Source organism: Pseudonaja textilis, chromosome 4 (assembly GCF_049901715.1).
Source record: "Pseudonaja textilis isolate UNSWEBS1 chromosome 4, rPseTex1.2, whole genome shotgun sequence".
Taxonomy (NCBI): domain Eukaryota; kingdom Metazoa; phylum Chordata; class Lepidosauria; order Squamata; family Elapidae; genus Pseudonaja; species Pseudonaja textilis.
Window position 1 is genome coordinate 31,539,419 of NC_141993.1, and position 21,538 is coordinate 31,560,956.

General features: G+C 36.3%; 1 protein-coding gene across 7 annotated transcripts in view; it reads left to right on the forward strand.

The window, feature by feature from the left end:
* The window catches only part of EBF3 (EBF transcription factor 3), a 209,448-nt gene extending 188,400 nt beyond the window's left edge, over positions 1–21,048 (forward strand). For 2 of the 7 annotated variants that reach the window (XR_015743442.1, XR_015743441.1), the window contains 5 exons: positions 1,814–1,991; positions 4,642–4,830; positions 5,257–5,454; positions 7,775–7,918; positions 18,251–21,048. Coding sequence is in view for 2 of the 7 variants with exons in the window: in XM_087932521.1 (XP_087788647.1) it covers positions 1,814–1,991; positions 4,642–4,830; positions 5,257–5,454; positions 18,251–18,282 (597 nt within the window). In the remaining 5 variants the exon portion in view is untranslated. The remainder of the gene's footprint in view (positions 1–1,813; positions 1,992–4,641; positions 4,831–5,256; positions 5,455–7,774; positions 7,919–18,250) is intronic. The other 5 variants (XR_015743443.1, XR_015743445.1, XR_015743444.1 and 2 more) reach the window with 5 other exon arrangements.
* Positions 21,049–21,538: the final 490 nt, after the last annotated feature.

A 21,538-nucleotide genomic window follows, 5' to 3' on the forward strand; every position in this document is an offset into this window, starting at 1 on the left:
CTTTTTCTCTCAAAACCAGTATATATAAAAAACTATAATTTTAGCTGAAGCAGCTGTAATAAAAGACAATGTTGAATATATTCTATGTATTCGGGGCTAACCCTATTTTACTATCAACTCTATTTAGAATTTTGAGAACATAGGACAGATACAGTAGAACCTCTGGTCACAGCCATAATTCGTTTAATAACTTTGGTTGCAACCCGATTTGGTCATGACATGAACCTAATTTTGAAAATTTGGTGCTTACAAAAACAAATGGTGTGGAAGAGGAAATCGGATGCAGAAAAAAAAGTGAATTTATTTGGTCAGAACTTGATTTGGTTGTGGTCAGAAGCATTTGTGACCAGAGGTTCTACTGTATTGAGAGCCTCTGTGGTGTGTGGTGTAGTGGTTAAAGTTCTGGACCAGGAGTTGGGAGCTCCAGATTCCTTCCGTAGTCAGAGAAGCTGGTTGCATGAAGTTTTTGCCCATCACTTTCAGGTACACAGTGGAGATATAGAAAAACATCTATCTACCAACCCATATTGGACCAGTAGAGTAGATTATGATTCAGTAACATGCAATGGCTACCATTGGAATGATGGAACTTTGCTTATTTAAGCAGCAGCTGTCACAATAATGTGATCAATTACATAAAAAAAAGAGAGAGAGAGATGGTAGTGATGGAGAGAGAGGCATGGAACTCCAAGGACATGAAGCTGGCCTTGTTGAAGCTGTGTATACAGAGCCGTGATGGCACAGTGATTAGAAAGCAGTATTGCAGGCTAATCCTACCAACTGCCAGCAGTTTGATTCTCACTGATTCAAGATTGACTCAGCCTTCCATGCTGCTGAAGTCATTAAAATGAGGACAGGTTGGGGGCAATATGCTGTTTCTGTAAATGTTAGAGAGGGCTGTAAAGCATTATGAAGTAGTATATAAGCAGCAATAGGATTCTACCGGTTTGGATCGGTTCAAATGAACCAGATGTTAAATTTGCATCTGGTTTGCTGAACTGGTATTTGAACCAACAGGCTCACCCCTCCCACCCCGCCCCTCCCAAGAGTCTCTACGTGGCCCATTTTCAATGCAGGTAAGTGCAGGGTCCACGTGGAGGCTCTGGGAGGGGGAAAAATGGCCCTACCGGAAGTTGCAAAATGGTCTGTTTCCAGCTTCTGGGGGGCATCCAGAGCCTGGGAGGCCATTTTCACCCTCCCTGAGGCCCGAGGGAAGCCTCCAAACCCTTGGGAAGGTGAAAAACAGCCTCCTGGAAGTTCTGGTAGGTCAAGCCCACCCAGCAACTGGGCAGCGAACCGGTTGCTGGAATTTTTGAATCCCACCCCTGTATATAAGTCTAAGTGCTATTGCTATATGGCATGCCCCACAACAAACAGGTAGATCCCCATTGTCTTCCTCGCAAATACAGTCATGGCCAAAGAGATGCACAAGGACATTGGTACAATTAAGCAGATCACAGCTTTAAAAAAGGCTGCACCAGATAAAAACACAAGTTGTGTTTTACAAAATAACAAAACAATGATTTGTTGCATAATACAAAAAGAAATGTTTTATTTTTTAAAGAAACAGATGTTAAGAGCGCTAGCAAGATGTTTAAACTATTTCTACCCTGGGTTTACTATTGGAAAATTATACAATTTTTACTATACAGTGTACAATACTTGTAAATTAAAAGGAGTGTAATCTTGCCAAGAGTACAGTAATCCTGCCTGATATAACCACAGGCATTATTTATTAGGATTTGCTAAATGAAATATAAGGTAATTAAATGATATTATATGTTAGAAAAATTATCCATCTACTGTTTCATAGGAAATAATCCTGAAACGAGCAGCTGATATTGCAGAAGCATTATATAGTGTGCCACGTAACCACAATCAGATTCCTACACTTGCCAACACTCCAGCTCATACTGGTATGATGGGAGTAAATTCATTTAGCAGCCAGCTAGCAGTTAATGTTTCAGAAACATCACAGGCTAACGACCAAGGTACGTGAAGAATTATGAATTATGCAGCAAAGTTATTTCATATCTTACCTTTCTACAAAACCATTGCTTTAGTTATGCAATTAGCTCCCTGAAAGTATTGGGATTCATTCAATTTTATTTCATTTCATCATGTTATCTTAATTGGAAAGAATTAATAACTTGAATTTGATAATAACTAAACATTGAAAAATATGAAATTTGAAAACCAGTATTTATAACTTTGTAAAGATTGCTAGTGCATATCTTTCTTTGTTTTTCCTCACATCTACAATTTGCTTTTTGCTACCACTCTCCTTCGGTCAAATCACACTTCTTCCTTTATAAAGTTTTGACAGAAGTTTTTTTTTTTTTTTTAATAAAGAGATCATCAGCAATGATCTACAATTGCAGGTGGTCCTTGACTCACGAACACAATTGATCCCAAAATTTCTGTTGTTAAGTGAGACATTTATTCAGTGAATTTTGCCCCATTTAACAACCTTTCTTGCCTCAGTTGTTAAGTGAATCACTGTAGTTGATCGGCTAGCAATCCGGTCGTTAAGTGAATCTGGGTTCCCCATTGACTTTGCTTGTCAGAAGGTCACAAAAGCTGATCACATGATCTTGGGACACCGCAACGGTCATAAATATGAACCTGCTGCCAAGCATTTGAATTTTGATCACATGCTCATTTCATAACATTGAAAACCGGTCATAATTCCTTTGTTCAGTGTCATTGTAACTTTGAACTGTCACTAAACGAACTGTGGTAAGTTCTGCATAGATGCCTATCTTTTGAGCAGAATAAATTTGTGTGTTACAATTAATAGGAATTGTGATACCCAGTTTCTACTAAATTTGACATATTTGACTAAACATGCTTCAGTAAATTTATTTTGCTAATACCAAAATATATTAAGGTTATGGAAATGCATAATTTCCATCTGGTTTCAACATGCTGCTTATACTATGGGTTAATAGTGTCAAAATAAGCTAGCCTCCCTTGAGTATATCAAAAGTACTTGGGTGAAGGAATTTGAACAATTTTATTTCCATATTTCAATGATAAGCGCTTTCTTTGTTTTCTAAATCTAAAGCAATTATTTTATCTTATTTTGACACATATAAATAAGCAAGAATAACATGGTCACTTGATACTGTGATTAATCTGAAACAGAAGCAGAAGCTTCTTTCTTGTGCCTAGGCTGGAAGGAATTACACGAATTTGCAGAAGATAAATTCTTGTAACACTAAATTCTAGGTTGATGCTCAATATGGACATAGCCATTGACTATGTACTAAAACAACGATTTGTAGCCAAATACACTGAATCAATTAATTGTGGCTACAATCCTAACAATAGAATATGGAATAAATCCTTCTGATTTACTTTCACATAGACATGGATTGGATTGCATATAATTTCTATAATACATTCCCCAGCATCTTTTTCATGGGATTTTCAAATATATTCTTTTACAATTTAACAAAGCTTACTTGAGTCATGTTGCTATCAAAAATGTGTTCCCTACACTGAAGCATAGATATTTGTTATATTTGTTCAATGTTTGTTAAAGCAGGATAAATAGAGTAAGTATTTTCTTATTTCTAATAGGAAATTATCCATGTTAAGAAGGAACATTTTCTTCGAAACAGTTTTTTTATATCTCTGTGGAAAGCTACATGACTTTATAACTACTTTTGCAAAATATGTGATCTGAAAACTTTAAAAGAGAAAGCTTAGATTGGTGATGCAACCCAGCCATTTAAATTATGAGAATTATTGATAAATTTGAATGAAATTAACACAACCACATTGAAAAAAATGTGTTTGCCAGAAGTAGGAACAATTCAGGGTGATCACAGATAGTTTAAGCAGAGAAGGTGTGAAAAAAACGACCTTTCCATACAAAGAGATGAAAGAGCAAATGACATAAGCCAACACTGTGCGATCAGTCAAAAGTCTGCCATCTGTGTCCCAAAGGTGCTTTTCTAAAAGGCATCTGGACTTTCTTGGGTTTTTTTTTTCCTTGAAACCATTTTACTTCTCATCCAAGAAACTTCCTCAGTTCAGCTTCTTGAATGAGAAGCAAAACATTTTCAAGAAGAAAAACCAAGTCCAGTTGCCTTTTGGAAAAGCACTGATTGGGACCAGAAGGGAACAACTTGCCATGACTAAGTCACCACCCCCAACTCACTATGGCCAACCTGCCATGCTGAACTTGCCATGGGACAACTCATCATCGCCAATTCACTGCATGACAACCTGCTGCAGGACAATTCAATAATTCAATTTAACTATTTAAAGTAATTTAAACAATATTTTAATTTTTGTCATTCACATTTCATTTTGTCCCTCATTTTGGCATCCTTTCTTTAATGTTTCTATCCCACCATTTCTGTGATACTAGTATAATTCTTTTCCTGTGGCGAGTTGGCCTACAATGAGTTGGCCATGGCAAGCTTGTTAGGACGAGTTGGCTGTGGTGAGTTGGCTGCAGCAAGTTGACCTCAGAGAGTTATCCTAGACCCCTATGGGACAGCCATGGCATGGATGATTGAGAATCTCCATGGACATTTAGCTGTGCAATCTATGATGTTGTTGTAAACTCTTCATGCCCCATAATAATAATAATCCTTTTCTTGGGATGGGGTTTTCCTCCCAATTCAGTAGGTTACAGTCGCAACACAAGCAGTGTTTCCCCGCGAGGATACGTCCCAAGCAGTACTCCTCAACAGTCCAATTACAATACAGTCAGCAATAGTATGAATGGATATGGCAATGCCAGCATGCCCAACCTTGGTGTACCTGGTTCCCCTGGATTTCTTAATGGCTCGACTGCGAACTCCCCTTACGGCAGTAAGTCTTTCTTTCTAAGGCACATCGTCACATCATTCCTGTTTGTTAAGAACTTACTTTGTTGTAATTTCCTTCGACATAAGCTACTGGATAAAAGGAGGGGTGACTCTGGAGGCTGGACAGTTTAAAAAAGAAAAGGAAAAAGATCACAGACAATATATTGGTACTTTCAAAAAAACAAAATTAATGTTAAAAGAGGAAAAAGTAAGTACCAGATTGGACTGTTCAATTTATAATCGAAGTCCAAGACAAAAGAGTTTGCCTGTTATCCAGAGCGTGGCAAGCCAAAGCATTTTATTTTTATATATGTTATTATCCTTCCCATAAGGAGGCAAGGCTCTACGATACATCTTTTTTTCCCCCTTCCCTTCCTGTTTGCCATAAACATCCTCAATATGAGTCCTGATTATTTTTGCTTTATTGCAGTAGTGCCGTCAAGCCCTACCATGGCAGCCTCTTCGGTCACCCTTCCTTCAAACTGTAGCAGTACACACGGCATTTTCTCATTCTCACCTGCCAATGTCATCTCTGCAGTGAAACAAAAGAGCGCCTTTGCTCCTGTGGTCAGGCCCCAAGCTTCTCCTCCGCCATCTTGCACCAGCGCAAATGGAAATGGGCTTCAAGGTGAGCTGGATCTCTCTATTACTTTTCCTGTGATTTCAGGCTTTTGTTGTCTTTTTCCCATTCAGAAGATGACATTTTTCAAGTTTTGAAAAAAACACAGATTATTATCACGAGCAAGTATCAAAAGACCCCCCAAAAAACTTTAGAAACAAAATATGCATGGTTTTTTTAATGGCTTTTACTGCAGGAACAAAAGCTTGATCTTAAATGCAGCAGCAAAACCATAGGCTACAGTTTTAATTTAAGCTGATTATTTGAATCCTTACATTAGAAGCAGGAATAGGTGCTTGCCCATCATTTCTCCTTAAGGTTTTATGAATTAATTTTTAAAGTCCAAATATGGAAAGTTTCTCATAAACCAGGTTTGTTCTTTTAAGTCTGTATATATTTTATGCATCCTTTTTTATAGTGATATTTTAATCTGTAGCATTTCCAAGGTAGGACTAACCCTAACCCTGAAAAATGTCAACAAATATTTTAAATTTGTTCAGGACTGCTGTTTTTCCTCTACAAGTTTAGGTTTCTGTTGCACTGGATCTTATTCCAGTTCAACTGCCAATAGAAATACCAGTAACTATTAAAAAGCTTGAGGACATTAATGAGTGAACATTTACAGAAGGAAGGAAAGCCACTGCAAGCACTTCTATTCAGGATATAATATTTTTATTTAGAAATCTTTATATCTTTTTCAAGTGGAAGTTTAACACCTGTCTCAGCTGAATTGATCTGAAACGTATCTGCGATGTACACCAAAACACAATCTAAGCATTTAATACCATATAAATTGCTAGAAAGTATTATACATTGCAGAAGCCACTCCCTCTTAGTTAACAGAGGTATTCACATTTTAGACTTTTTATCATGTAAACTTTGTAGTATGCATTATATAACCCAAATACAACTTTCAAGCATGTCTTATATATATGTTATAAAAAAAAATAAGGCCAGTCAAATTTATGCCATTAAATATGCTATTTTTGACTGTGATTACGTTTTAAAATATCCACTAATAAAAATTAGTGATTAATATGCCACTGTATTTGGTTCAAGAGTAGAGACCAGAAATGGCCCAGTTTGTTGCTTGGGACCCAAGCTACAGATTCTTTCTTCCAATGTGATGTCTAAATCCTGAGCAATTTTTAAAAATTGAATTCAGTTCTTTTATCCCTTTGGGATTACCTGATCACTAAGAGCATTCTGACTTTTAAAAAATCACTTCCAGGCAATGAAATCCAATAGTATCTTCATCATTCTTCTTCCATCCCCCAGACTATTTTACTAAGAAAATAATTTTGCTGTCCTCATCTCCTGAAATTGAGTGAGACAGAAGGTTTGTGAAAGTTCAAACCTACTCAAGATTAACTAGATTGGCCCTATTCTGCTCCAGGCTCCATAATATTCAGATCTGGATTTGCCAGTTGCCTGAATTTTGGTGAATAGCTCTATCATTAGATGGCGTATCCCTACAAGCAATAACCAAGCCAGGCAAATCAAATTTAAGGAATAAAATATTTAACCAAACCAAGTAACTCTGCTTGAAAGATATTTGTTAGACAATGCTTCAAGGCATCAGTTATTTAGAATGAGCCCATCTTTCTCAACATTCATCTTCTTAAATTTTTATTTATGCATTAGCAAATGTGATATAAATAATTTCATTTTCATTTCTTGTTTCTGGCAATAATTGCTTTTAAAAAAACAAAAACAAAAAACTCCGGAACCATTTTTATAATTCTAGAAAATTATGTTTGTTAGTTGAATCATTTAAATCCTCTGAATTTTATCTGCTATGTGAAATAAGCATTAGAGAAGTTATTTATTTGCCCTTTATTACAATGAAGAATTAAACCAACCACAGTTTAGTATTTTGCAGAAACTGAAAACATTATTAATCGGTACAAAAATAGCAAGGGTACTTAACAGCTTTTCATATAATTAAATTAAATTTTGGCATTTATAAATAAATATATTTGAGAATTATTCAAGTAATTGTTACCTGAGAATCATAGTTGCTTCTAATTGGAAACCTATAGTAGCCACGTGTCTCAACCATAGATTGGCATTGAGATGCTCACTGCAGGCAAACCATATAATTGGTTATATGTACCCTAGATTTTCTGATTTACAGTCAAGGGTTTCATGTAATCTTAAGTGGCAGTAGGTAAATCGGGTCCCCAGCTTTATTTATTCCTTTCTTCTACCTCTATTAGAGCTCTTTTTCTGTCAATTAGTAGAAATATATCAAGGCACTTCCTCTCATCTTCCTTTCATAATGCGTCAGAAACCCTAAACCCCTCCTTTCTCCCATTCTTCTATGCAGGAGTCTCTGGAAATTTACCAGTGCCTCAGCCCTTTCTTCCTCCCTCCTGGCTGTAATTTTAAATCCCCAAACCAGTTTAGGAATCCTTTGTAGCCCGCATCTTCCTCTTCCAGCATCTACTACTGATCTCAGGAAATGGGAGAGGTAATTATGAATATGAATTGCTAAATATGCCAGCCTCTTCCCAATAAATAAATATATATATATATTTGGTATGAATGGGCTTTGTTTTTCCTCATATCCGGCCTTAAAGCCTGAATCAATGGATGCTGCTTTACATACAAGGAGATATCCATATGATTCAATGATTCACATTGCAAAATAATGGGAAGTAGTGTGTCTTGAACAAGAAATTTTAGATGGTGTTTTTTTTTAAGGTAGCCAGGAGGAGGAACAGGTCTAAAATGGTTCCAAGTGGGATTTAAGGCATAGAAACCTGAAAGGAAATAGATCTCAATGATGCTTTCTCCTGGTTGAGAAAGCATTGTTTGTAATATCAAGAAAACAACCAATCTTTACTGAGCTAATCAGGCCAAAGATTTTGATGATAAAAAGTTGATTCCAACATGCCTATTGAAGTGACACAGTTTTTACTTGCAAACCTGGGTCACCTGGAGGTTCATGGGGGAAGCATTCACTTAGAAGCAGGCCCTCATGGGAAAAAAAATCACCTGCAAGTCAATGCGCTATTATGTAAAATAGAAGCTCTGACCTGCTTTCCTCCCCCTGATCTGGGATATATTGGCTTAGACATAACTGGTATATAATGAATGGAATTTTTTTTTCAGTGCAATCTTGAAATTATATAATCCCCATTTGTATACCACACCATCCTTTTTTTTTTTATTTTGTTGTCTTACATTTTGAACCTCTTATCACATGAATTCATTTCCTATCTATATACCCTATTGCATATTGAATAAGGTATACATTTTAAAAACTAACAGAATTATGCAAATGTTCATAGAACCACTTTTGGCTACGGAAGTTCACTTGATGACTTTGTGCCAGTCTTCTATCTTGATCCATTCTAACCCATCGATCAAGTAGAAGATTTTATGACAAACAAAGGCCAACCCTATTACGGTTGATTACAGAGAATAATAACCCTTATGGCTAATTAATATATACCTATTAAAAACTCTAACAAACTTCACTTACATTAAATTATGGCAGCTACTATAACTGTTATTTGCTCTCTCGTGTGGCAAGCTGTTACACACAATTTCGCCATATTTTGGATAAGGTGTTCATATACGCACCAATAATTAGTAACTGCAACCAAATTCTGGTTACAGCCTCTAATCATAAAACTGCACCTGGTACATACCTCAGAAGCTGCACCATTGCCCTGAGAAACCTAGTTTGTATTAATATGAGTGTTATGTAATTAGAGTATGTGTCACAGCAGATTATAAACAAACTGTGCCAGTGATTTCAACTGGAACAATTTGATGGCAGCCAAGGCCAAGCTACGTAAGCCATTGAGTATGGGGAAAATAGATATATATTTTCAGTTAACTGAAGCATTTAACTTGCTCTGTCTATTGAAAGTGGACAATTCAATGGTGCAGCTTCAGTGTTTTGGCCATTATTTTGATCTTTTGGTACTTAATGAATAAATTATCCTTGCTACAATTACAGGCTAATGCCTTTAGTACCAAATAAGGTTGTTGAGAGCGGGACTGCATAATCAATGTACGATAATACCAGAATGGTTAAATTAGATAATCTAGGTGGATGTTTCTGCACTGTATTTAAGTTTTTGGATAAGATGTTGATATAGAGATTAAAGCAACCAAAACACAGTCTTGTCTTACACTAAGTACTTGTACTAGGTATTGCATCAGAAAGTATTCCATTCAAACTGCATTTAATTCTTACATAGGTATAGTTTTAATCTGTTGATAAATAAAAGCACAAGGACAAGATTGCAACACTGATAAATATTTATCAATTAGATATTAAAATATATAGGGGAATGTTCTTCCCTAAACTCTTTTTTTTTGTCCAATCCAATGTTTTTCATTGTTAAGTGCCTGATTAGACTTGGCTTACAATACTCAACAAACAATTTGCTCTATAATTGCCAAGGCCATACCCAGCAACTTTTTCAAGGAATTATAATAGTCAACCCTCCCTCATAAAGTATCACCTCTGTGTATTGAGGTACTTCATGGACAGTTGTGAGAAAAGTTGGAGGAGGACATATGCATCTTTTTCAGTTCCTAGAAGAAAAGCAGAATATATATGTAGCAAACAAATTTTATTATATTTGAAAACTCTGATAGAAAGAAGATGATGTTATTTTTTTAATGTGAATAAGCAATAAATGTTTAACTTTTGCTTCTGAATCAGTTTAGGGTTTTTTGATATTTCCATCCTTAATAACTCTCTTGAGATTTTGTTCAGGGATTTAAAAAGAAACTTTTTATATTGTAGTAAAACAAGTGCACAGTTTGCCTGGCTAGGTGATAGAAACAGAATTAACAAATATCTTGGGGAGCAGAGTGGAATTTTACTTCACCAGCCCAAATATATATTTGGTGGTTTCCATCTCAATTTTATTCTATTGGAAATTAATAAAAGGAAGAAACATGAAGGGCCTTTATTTGTCTGTTTGTTTGTTCAATTTCTATGGCTGGCCATCTCAGTCAATGACTCTTGGAAGCTTACAATTCATAATAATGACTTGTAATAATAATAGCAATAGCACTTAGACTTATATACTGTTTCAAAATGCTGTACAGACCTCTCTAAATAGTTTTCAGAGTTAGCATATTGCCCCCAACAATCTGGGTCCTCATTTTCCCCACCTTGGAAGAATGGAAGTCTGACTGAATTTTGAGCCAGTGAGAATCAAACTAATGGCAGCAATTAGAGTTTGCTTGCGATACTGCATTCTAACCACAGACAATAGTAATAATGATAATAATAACAACAACGTTAATGATAATAATGCCAGCTTTGGTGACTCATTCCAGTTTTAACAACAAGCAACTAACAGTTCTATATTAATCTTGTGTCAGTGTGTATATACACTGACTTGTAGTATTACTGATATTTATCCTGTCAATTAATCAATAATAAATATTCAAAGGAAATAATAACATGAAATTAATATTTGAAATTGAGCTTTACATTCCAATATATTATACTTTTTCTAAATATTACTTTTTGCAAGCTAAGCTCCATGTGGTAAATTTTAGAAAATTTAGCCATGCCCCGTGCATCTTTGTGATGAACACATGTGTAGCTAACCCTGACCTTAATTTGGAGGATGGTTGACTTTATTTCATTGACTTGTCAGATGAGTTTACATGAATAGTTTAGCAGGAAGCAGACAGATCAAGGTTACAGAAAGATCTTCTTTTTTATTACTTCATGATTTAGGTATTGATTTTATCCATAGCCCACATTTCCTCCCAAAGCTTCAACTTTTGTCATGACCCCAAACTTGAATCATGTATTGACATACAGAAATAGAAGAAGCTACCAAAATCAGGAATAGTAACACAGGATATTGGACTTACCATAAACTTAACCCTACACATACAACTAGTCTTTTGCTTATAACCACAGTTGGGACCAGAATTTATACTGCTATGCAAGGCAATTATTAAGTGAGTTGTGCACAATTTTACAACTTTTTTTTTGCCAGTCTTGTTAAGTGAATCACATGTTTGTTGAGCAAATCTAGCTTTCCCTGTTGATTTTGCTTGTTGGAAGCCAGCTTGGAAGATGACAAGTGGCAACCCTGGGATGCTGTAACCATCATCCTGAATTTTGATCATGTGACCATGTGGATGCTGCAGTGGTTGCAAATGTGAGGATTGGTCATAAATTACTTTTTTCAGTGCCATTGTAATTTTAAATGGTACTGAAATGAATGGTTGTAAGTCAAGGACTACCTGTAATTCAGTTGATTAGTCAATCTCCCTTGAAATAAATATTTCTGAACTGGAACACTTGGGTATAACATCTCTAAAAGATCCCATTCCTTTGTAATGTAAGATAACATCAGAACTGCAAAGTACAAGTTTTCTGTAAGCTTACCAAATATTAAAGAAAAAAACTCCCTATATTTCTAAAAGCAAAATGAGCCTCCTGTTCATTTTTTCCCCCAGTGTAATGCAAACAGGTATAGCATGGTTATTTATCTAGCACAGACTTAAAAATATAATTATTTTTGTTGTGCTATGATCTTTTATCTATAATATCCAAACCTAAAGTCTTTTTAGAACAAGAAATGGACAACAGTACTAAGAAGAAAGAGAAATATTGTAGTATCCAACAAATATTTTGAAGAACACAGAATGTTTCCACCCATTACATGTTGTTTGAAAATATTATTTCATCACAAATCTAAACTATAAACTTTTTAACAAAAAAAAAAAAACACTTTTCAAAATTTGTTGTTAATTTCAATTAGCCTGTCCTTTTTAATGTTATCCTTGGGAAATCAGTGGCATGATCACATTTAATACATATAAATTTAGAACATAACCCAAAAGGGGCTAATTAGAGATCTGTTCTTCTCAATTTGTTCACATTCAAATGCTGTTGTGGACTTTATTAGGCAAGAGTCAGGGGTATGGTCATAGAAAGACTACATCTTCTGTTACTGACGTAGCATAGGAGAAAATATAAACAGCACTAGGAAGTAGTGAATCTTGGCACCTATCAGGATTCAGTGTTGTATGAATATTCCTCGTGCCATCATTGTTCCAGTTTCCAGTTAAATCATGATCCAAGAAAATATTGAAGACATATTGGTATATTTATACCATATATATCAGCATTTGCCAACTGGTAGGCCGCGCCCCACTGGTAGGCCGCGGCCCACTGGTGGGACGTGGAAAAATTTTGGTGGGCCGCAGAAGAAATGGTCCGCAAAAGCAATTAATCTGGGCTGCGCAGTTCTTGCGCCTCCCAGCTCTCCAAGGGACCCCAGAGTCAGGTCCCTGAGATGCATGCGCCAACCAGCTCCTACACCTGGCGGCAGTGGCAACAGCAGTCCCCTCCTTCAGCGCCTGCTGTCAGCTCTTCCCCATTAGTTCTCTAGCTTTGAATTGCTCTGGGCTTTCTCTCTTTCCTCCCCCCGTCCACGTGCAGGCAGGAAAGGAAAGGGAGATGGAACCTTGGAAACGCACGCAAAGCCGCCGCAGCTGTAGTGTCCTGAGTTGCCATAGCATGTTTGGTTAGTTAAGAATCATCCTACCCAGAGAGGGAAGTGGTGCTGGAGGAGGAGGAGGAGGAGGAGGAGGCAGAAGCAAGCAACTCAGGGGGCTACTGCTGTGGCAGCTTTGCCTGCATTTCCGAGGCTTCGAAGTTGGGAGAGGCAGCAAGAGCTGGAAAAGGGGAGAGCTGTGCATGGCTCCATCTCCCTTTCCTTTCCTGCCTGCAGGTGGGCAGGGGGGAAGAAAGAGTGAGAGTCAGGAGCAATTCAAAGCTAGAAAATTAACAGGAGAGCTGACAGCGGGCACTGGGGGAGGGGACTGTTGTTGCTGCCGCCACCGTGTGTGGGAGCATGCATCTCAAGGACCTGAGCCGGGAGACATGGGAACTGCAAGTGGGAGCATTTGATGATTTCAAAAAACTTCTGGAACACGGTTGATTGGCATTTTGTAGGTCTCAGTGAAAGAGCGAGCTTTGTTTCGTCTCCTTTCCTCCCCTGGTAATGCGAGAGATCCTTTCTCTCTCCCCTCCACCCCCAAATAATAACTGGCTGTGGCTGGGTTTGGCAGCAAAGTGCCAAAGCGAGCGAAGTCCCCCAAAGACACCTTTCCTTGCCTGTCTCCAGGTGACACTGGAAGAGCCCCCCCCCCAGCTTTTCCTCAGCTGCAGATCTGAGCCTCTCAATTCTCCACCCTGAAAGGAGAATCTGAAAGGAGCTCCCACTTTCTCCCACTCCCCTCCCCCAATTAATCACCAAGAGCCGCAGTCCTTCTGCAGGTAGATGCCTGCTGAGAAGCCCCTGGAGTGGCAGCCAAGGGGCACTGCCCCCCAAGGAGAGCAAAGCCCCCTTTCTGCCTCTGCTTCTCCCAGCGGCAGTTGCCCCAAGGCCCCTCAGTTCAGACACACACACACACACACACACACACACACACCGCCTGCTCTTCTGTCTCTTTGGAAGGTGCCAGGTGGGGGGAAGCTTCCAGCCCAGAATGTTTTATTTTGTTATCATTAAGCATTTACATTTTTGTTATAATTAAATAAGTGTGTGTGTGTGTGTGTGTGTATAATATTTAACATAAAAATTATATTAAATATATTAGCTTTTTTAAAAAAAAATGTATTTGTGGTCCTCGGGTTTTAAAAGTATGAGTTTGGTGGTCCCTGGGATCCAAAAGTTTGGCGACCCCTGATATATATCACTCTGTCAATGTCCAGAGTTGCTTTGTGAGTGAAATGGGCCTTCTATAAATTTGATATATAAATAAAATAAAATAATAAATGTGTTGATGAATATAATTGTAAGTGTATATATACAATGTGTGTGTGTGTGTGTGTGTATGTGAGGGAGAGCAAATATGTATCTGTTTAGGTAAATATGAATGTTCTGAAGACCATTTGGAAGCATACTAAAGGAAGAACTTAGTTTCTCAAAATTATTTACATTTGGTTTACTAACTATGTACAGGCATAATTGAAGACATGCATATAGAAATTCCTTATGTAGAATTCAGATGTTTTTCGTTTTGTCGTCATAACAGTCAAGATAGATGAGTTAAGTTATGAGAAAGTAGCGATTCAACGACAATAACCTTCTCTCAAGAGATTTCCTCCTGCAAAACTATAGGTAGCTGTTTATATATTAGAGTTAACCACAAGATCACATGCTTGATGGCATTGGTAATACTGTATTTGAATTCATGCCCTGTTTACAAAATTGTATGAAAGATATATTTATTTATTTTTCCCAAGAAAAACATGTTTGAGCAGAAGATGAAAAGAGCTTCTTCTGGTATGAATCCCCCTCAAAATTAAAGTCCCGCTATTACAATCAGGGCGTTTAGATTTGTTGGCCTGCTTGTTTAATAATGGACTGTGCAGGACATTGAACGCAAATATCTCCATCACTGTTTCACTAAATTACAGGATAGTGAAATGTGGTTGAAGGTTGCTTTTTCCATTATTAGTCCTCCTTTGACACAACCCTTGCTACTAAATACTGGTGGTGTTATTAGTTTTCATTGCCATCCATTAATGGAAGAGAGCTTACTGTAGGTAACAGAAGCTGTGCTCTGTCCTCATCCCTGAACTGCATTTACCACAAGGGAATGTTTACTGGCCACAGATTGTGAACAATGCCTCCCATTCCTTCGCCATTTGGTATTGTTTCTTCCAGTCCTGATGGCATCATTGTGCAGAGCTAACTACATTGGAACTCTGCCATATTGGAGGAATTCACAGCTGGCAAGAGCTGGCTGCCATCCAGGCAGTGGCACGTAGGGGTCGAAATGCGAGAGCATCTGGCTGTTATGCTCCATCTGTAAACCTGTGACTAATCTTTCCATGTAAACAAAGACATGTTCCAAATAGTGCGCACAATTTGCCCAATCCCATTAGTTATATCGAATATCAGAGGTATTCCTCTCGAAAACATAAGAATATAAGGAATGTACATTTTTCTAAACCTGCTTTCTGCCATGATCTTTATTCGTATGTAAATAATATTTTATAAGCAAGTGGCAAACTAGATGAAAAAAAGCATCTGCCATAGGATGATGATGGACACGTAGAGAGAAGTGTGGTTTATCTATGACATTTGCTTCCCACCCTTCAAATTTCATGAGTACCGTTTACTGATTTCAATTGATTAAATTGGATGGTCAGAACTCTTAACAATTCCATGTGAAAAAATAATTCTTGATAATTATTATTCCCAAAGTTCTCTGTGTTGAAGTATGAATCTAGATCAATGAACTTTCACCTACTACAATTATGCAGATATTAGGTCCACAGCTATGCACTGAAACAGGTGTGTACTTTTGTGGCAGGCGTATCCATTTCATTGATTGGTCTAACTATGCCTGTATGCTTGCTTGTCTTTTCCAAATTACAGCATTTTCTTATCACTCAATTGGCTTTAATCTACCAATTCAAAGCAAATTTTCAAAAGTAACAGAGGATTTGTGTGTGTACCAAATACATACAAGCTTGCCTTGCCACGTAATATCTCTATCCCCAAAATAAATATTGAAGATTTTTAAAAACCATGATCTTAGGCAAATCATCTAAAAATTAAAAACTCAATCCACCCAACATGACTCAAACTAAGAGCAACTTTCCTCCTTTGATCATAATATTTCTATCCTACATATACTCGTTACTAATCTCAGAATCAAATCTATGTGGTATAAATGGTATAAATAAGCAGAAACCTACTAGCTGCTTATGTGTTTCCATAAATTGACAGCCAATCAAATTTATATTGCATGTTGGTGGACTTGAAACTACTGTTGTTCTCCTTCCTCTACACCCAACATGTAGAGTGATACACTTGACCATCCCTTGTCCTTTCATCTTTGATACACCTTATAAAAGACCACCATACCTTCCAGCAAAACCTAGCATGAAAATTGCCTGCAAGAGGAGAGGAGAGAAGTGGGAATGGGAAGGAAGGGAAGGAAAGGAAATCCACAGAGGGAAAAATAATGCATTTTTGGCAGCTTCAGAAATATCAAATTTAATGGTAGAGCTGCTGTGAAATTACATTGAACAACACTTTTTACAGCTCAGATTCCTTATGCTGCTTATTTAAGTACATGGATAGTCATGCAAAGAGATTGTATTACATAAGGAATGTGTACATACAACAAGCTTTCGTGAAAAAAAATGCAGCAGCAAAACTGAGATAAATTGATATTTTTTGAAATTAATGAACCAGGAAATTGGAGTTCACATGACTACATAAAAATGTATTAATATTTCTTGTACAAAAATTAATGAGAAATGGTGTCAAGATAACATATAAGTACTATTAGGTTAAAAACATCCAAATTATGACACTACAAGGAAGTTAACTAGAGTACAATGACAAATTTTAAAATCTTTTTGCTTAACAAGCCTTTTCTTTGCATCTAATATATAATTATATAAATATCCTTAATAAGGGAGGATTTGCATCCTGATTGCATTTAAAATTTAGAGACATTCACTACAGACACTACAAATCCTTGCTTTGTTGGTATTTAAACCTGCAATCCCATTCTTAGGATAAGACACAAGAGACTATCTACAAACTTGTCTGCCTTATTAAGTGCTTCAGTGTATTGCTACAGTGCTTCAGTAATTGCATTAATGGCTACTATTTCTTAAAGTAGGTAGTATCGGTTCCTGGGGCCAGAGATCATGCAATGCTGTGGGTATTTTGACCCTGAGTTTTCTGTGTGCGAGAGAGAGGAACACTGGGACTTCCTTCTACACATTTCAAAAATTAACATGAGCGAAGAAATAGGAGATTTCACCTTATGTCTTGTTATAGTCCTTTGATGGATTCCAAAGCAGATTGTAAGATAGTAGACTTTGATCTCAGAATGTTACTGACTTATTAAAGTCAGCATACAATTAGAAGAAAGTGCTAATTAACAGAATGTCAAAATGAAGCTGTCCATTTAAATCTGAATGCTTGAAAAGAATATACATACATACATACACAGACACACACACGTGTATATGTATATACATATATACTGTATTTTCAGTTTTTCATTTATGGAACTTGAGAAGTGTGTGGTTCTTGATTGGTGACTGAGCTGGCCTTGTCTGACATTACCAAAAATGACACTAAGAGAAATATCATATATGTGGGAGATAGGATGCTTTGTGCGTGCGTCCCCCCCACCCTCCCCAATTTCACACAGGTCAGAGTTCTTTTCATGTCAAAGCCAAATCTTTACAAAAGAACTCTGTTAATGAAATACAATTTTAAAAATAAAATGTAGAAGTGGATAAAGGAAAGGATTCTCTTGTTGGATAGCTTTTTATACCAAAAACAGATGCCTCACTCCCACCCCCAAACTGTTTGATAGCTACTGTCTTGCCAGATAAAAGAATCTATCAATTGTTTATCCAGATCACTTTTTCATGGGTCACAAAGACCTACACACTACTATTTCTGCATATATCACTACTGTTAATTCCAAATGCATTTCTGTTATATATTCTATTTATGGAATTCTTCGATACCTGATTGGGCACAACCTTTTTTTTTCATAAACTTTAATTTGCCTACAAAAGCTGCATGAACAGTATGTTTTTTTAGCTCTAGTCAAAGGCATTTGGTTCCTAATCCAGGTGTTTTAGGAAATGGATTTGGTGAATGCTTCCTAATGATTTTCAGATTTTGGTGCTATGAAGAATTAGGTGTGGTCAGCATTAGTTGTTTTGCTTGCTTGTTTATTCTTTCTTTGCAAGTTCCAATACATAATGCAAGTAAATTAATAGTACTTTCTCTCTCTTTTTTTTCAGCTATGTCTGGGCTTGTAGTTCCGCCAATGTAAATTCATTTTTTTTGTTTAGCTACTGTAGCACCAAGTTCAGAAGATGAGCTTTCTAGGGGACAAGTTTAGTATATAAGATATGCTGATGGAACCAGTATCTTCAAAATACAATCAGCAAAACATTGAAATGCTACAAAAAAAAAAACTTTGTTTAAAAAAGTTTATTTAAAGTACTAAGAATCAACATGCAAACAATCAACTTCTTCATGAACAATTCCATTTTATTGACTGAACTTCTCTCATATTTTCACATTTCTTGGTCCTGAAGAAAAAGGAAAAAGCGACACCTATTTTGTATAAAGTTTCTGATTACGTCTTGGCTATGTCTAGTACTTGCTATGTGTCGGGAAAAACTTTGTGGATGCACCATTTTGATTATCATGAAACACTGATGAAAAATGCCTCCAAAACATTTTTCTGTACTCATAACTAGATTCACAATGGTTGTGTATCTCTATAATGTGAATTATTTTTTGTGGTGAAAAAAGGGGGCCAAGGAGGAGGTATGAGCCATCAAAACCGGGGTTGGGGGGAGAAAGGATGAATATATGATTTCAGATAATTTTGGGAGACGGGAGGATGGGAGGGTGGATCATTGCTTAACTTCATCTTAATGAAATGGAACTTTGTAACTTATTGTAGTTAGAAATTGTAACTTTGATATTGAATTCTCTTGCCTTCAACAAGCACACTGACAGAGGAAAATGCTACTGTCTGTTGGTTTAAAAAAATATACTTCCACTGCTAGAGCTTCCTGTTAAGCAAGTGTGATCTGCAACATTTTTTCAACTTTTGCTAGCACTGTATACTATTGCATTCTTAGGCTACTGTGAAGTCTATGTTTCTTGTACCAGAAAATTGTCCTTTTGACTTCTAGATCCTACTTCCCTAATGTGTTTTGTATGTGGTTATAAAATTGTAGACTTTTGTGATTTTGCCAAAGTTGTAGCTAAATATTTATACACTTGTCTTGAATTTTTTTCAGATCCACTTAAATATTTAGAAGATCAAATTTTATTCCTTTTAAAGATAAGGAATAAAATAGCCCTACATTACAACTTCCTTTCACATGAACACTTGCAATCACCAAGGGAATTTATTTTGTAACATATTGATTATAAATATTGTATTTATCTTTGAAATTTTGTATATTTTCACCATTTTTCCTGTATGTATGTTTTTTGTCATTTGACTGGTATTGTGATGCTGTGAAAAGCATTAAGCCAAGAATCGCTGCCTTCATGTTTTCGTTTTTTTAAAAAAATGTGTTCATTCATTTCATTTTGTATTTCACAAAGTTGTTATTTTTTTCGACTTTCCATCCTTCTGTTATTTTGAGGAAAAACATTGTTTATTTTTATATTATTTTTAAGTTATCTGAACAAATAATTTTGAAATAAAGTTGTTTGTTGTATAGTTAAAACAAAATTGTGCCACATGGCTGTAATGAATACTAGTAGAAAATGTGCATGTAATGCGGCCACAAGAAACAGAAGGTTCTCTTATGTTGTGTTTGGATTTTCGTTTTTTCCTTTCTCCATTTTTTCCGATTTCTGATTTTTTTTTTAAAAAAAAGTTGCCCCCCATGACTCTGCCACATATCTGAACTGTGTTTACTGGGGGGGGGGGCGCTAAACCAGAAGCCTAAATTAAAAATAATAATAAATAAATAAAATCCACTTCTGATGTTTTAATTATAGTGTTGGCCACATGAACTTCCTTGGATGCCTTAAAATTAGATGTCTTTGAACAACTTTTGTGCTGTTAACTGTGGGCTTAGAACAAGTGTATCGCTGCTTCATTTGGATGATTTATGGTCTATAAAAGCACAAATGAGGGGTGCAGTTTCTTCCTGTGATTATAGTTACCTGCCCACTCTTCACTTTGATGAGGCTTGCCCCAACCCCCTAAAATGACTAATTGTAATATCATAGCTAACCTTGGTAAACTCTACTCCTGGTCAACAGGTTTGTGACCTCTTTTTGTATCTGTTTTCTGCTGCACTCTGCATAATCTGTAACTTAGCACTGTTTAACAAAGAAAAAGACTTTTTAGGCATTTGGGATCACACCTGATTTTATAACCTTTTTTATTTTCAGATTTTTGTTTTGTAGAGATACTTACAGTAAGGACTGTAATTTATAAACTGGAACGATTTCTTTAATATATTGTGCCTGTTAGTGCCAATACTGACATAATTGTTTCCTTCCCCACCCTACCCCATTCTTTCTTGCACTAAACGCTTTCAAACGCAGCACTGCAAAATCACTTTTGCACTCTGCAGCAGAAGTAAATTTCTCAGCAGAAAAGGAGGGACCATTTTTAATACAAAAGTGCACATTTTCAGGAAATGTTTATAAGAGGTTTTAAAACTGATACAAATATATTACAAATTACAAAACATGCCAGACATTTTTCCTGTGAGAGTCGATAAGGCTAAGCTAAGTGGAAAAGCCGAAAAGTCATACCGAAAGTGAATTCCCTCAGTTTAACTTTATATAAGTATGATTTTGATCTTAAGAAAGAAAGGTCAGGCATACATGATCAGAACGTTTCTTCATAAATACAATCTGTTTTGTGTTTTAGATTAATTAGTCAATTCACTCATATTTCCTCATCTTCAAATGGGAAACTTCACTAAATGATAGATTTTACTGTTAAAGACCCTACAATAAGATTGTTTTATCTGTACATTTTTCAGATATTTAACTGTATAAAAATGTTCATTTTACACAATATTTAATTAAAGTATTTCTTGTCTGTGAATTTCATTTCTGCTAATTTTTCAGGTTTAATTATTAAAATGTAAGAACATAGAAGCGAGCAACAGTTGGAATTGTTGAAATCATTTTCGTGTTTTAAAGAAGATACTCCCAGGGTGTAACTAAGGACTTGCTTACTCATTGATTTGAATCACTAAATGTATTACTGTGTGCTTTCTCTGAATCCTTCCACTTAAAATTGTTTTGATTCATCTGATATCAGATGACATGGAAGCTGCTATATTCTCCTTGTGATAACTAGTTTGCACAATGATGATTTGTATGGCTTAATGTTGCTTTCATTCATTAGCAAATATGAATGTGTCCATCACTTGCCCTATGAAAAAGGAAGGTCAAATAAATATGATTGATAATCTTGATAGAACAACTTATGCAGAGGCACCCGATATTCTGATGATGCAGTTGGTTGCTTCTAATCTCAACATAAAGGCAAGCATATGCTGGAAGAAGAAATATATCAAATAGCTCTTGAT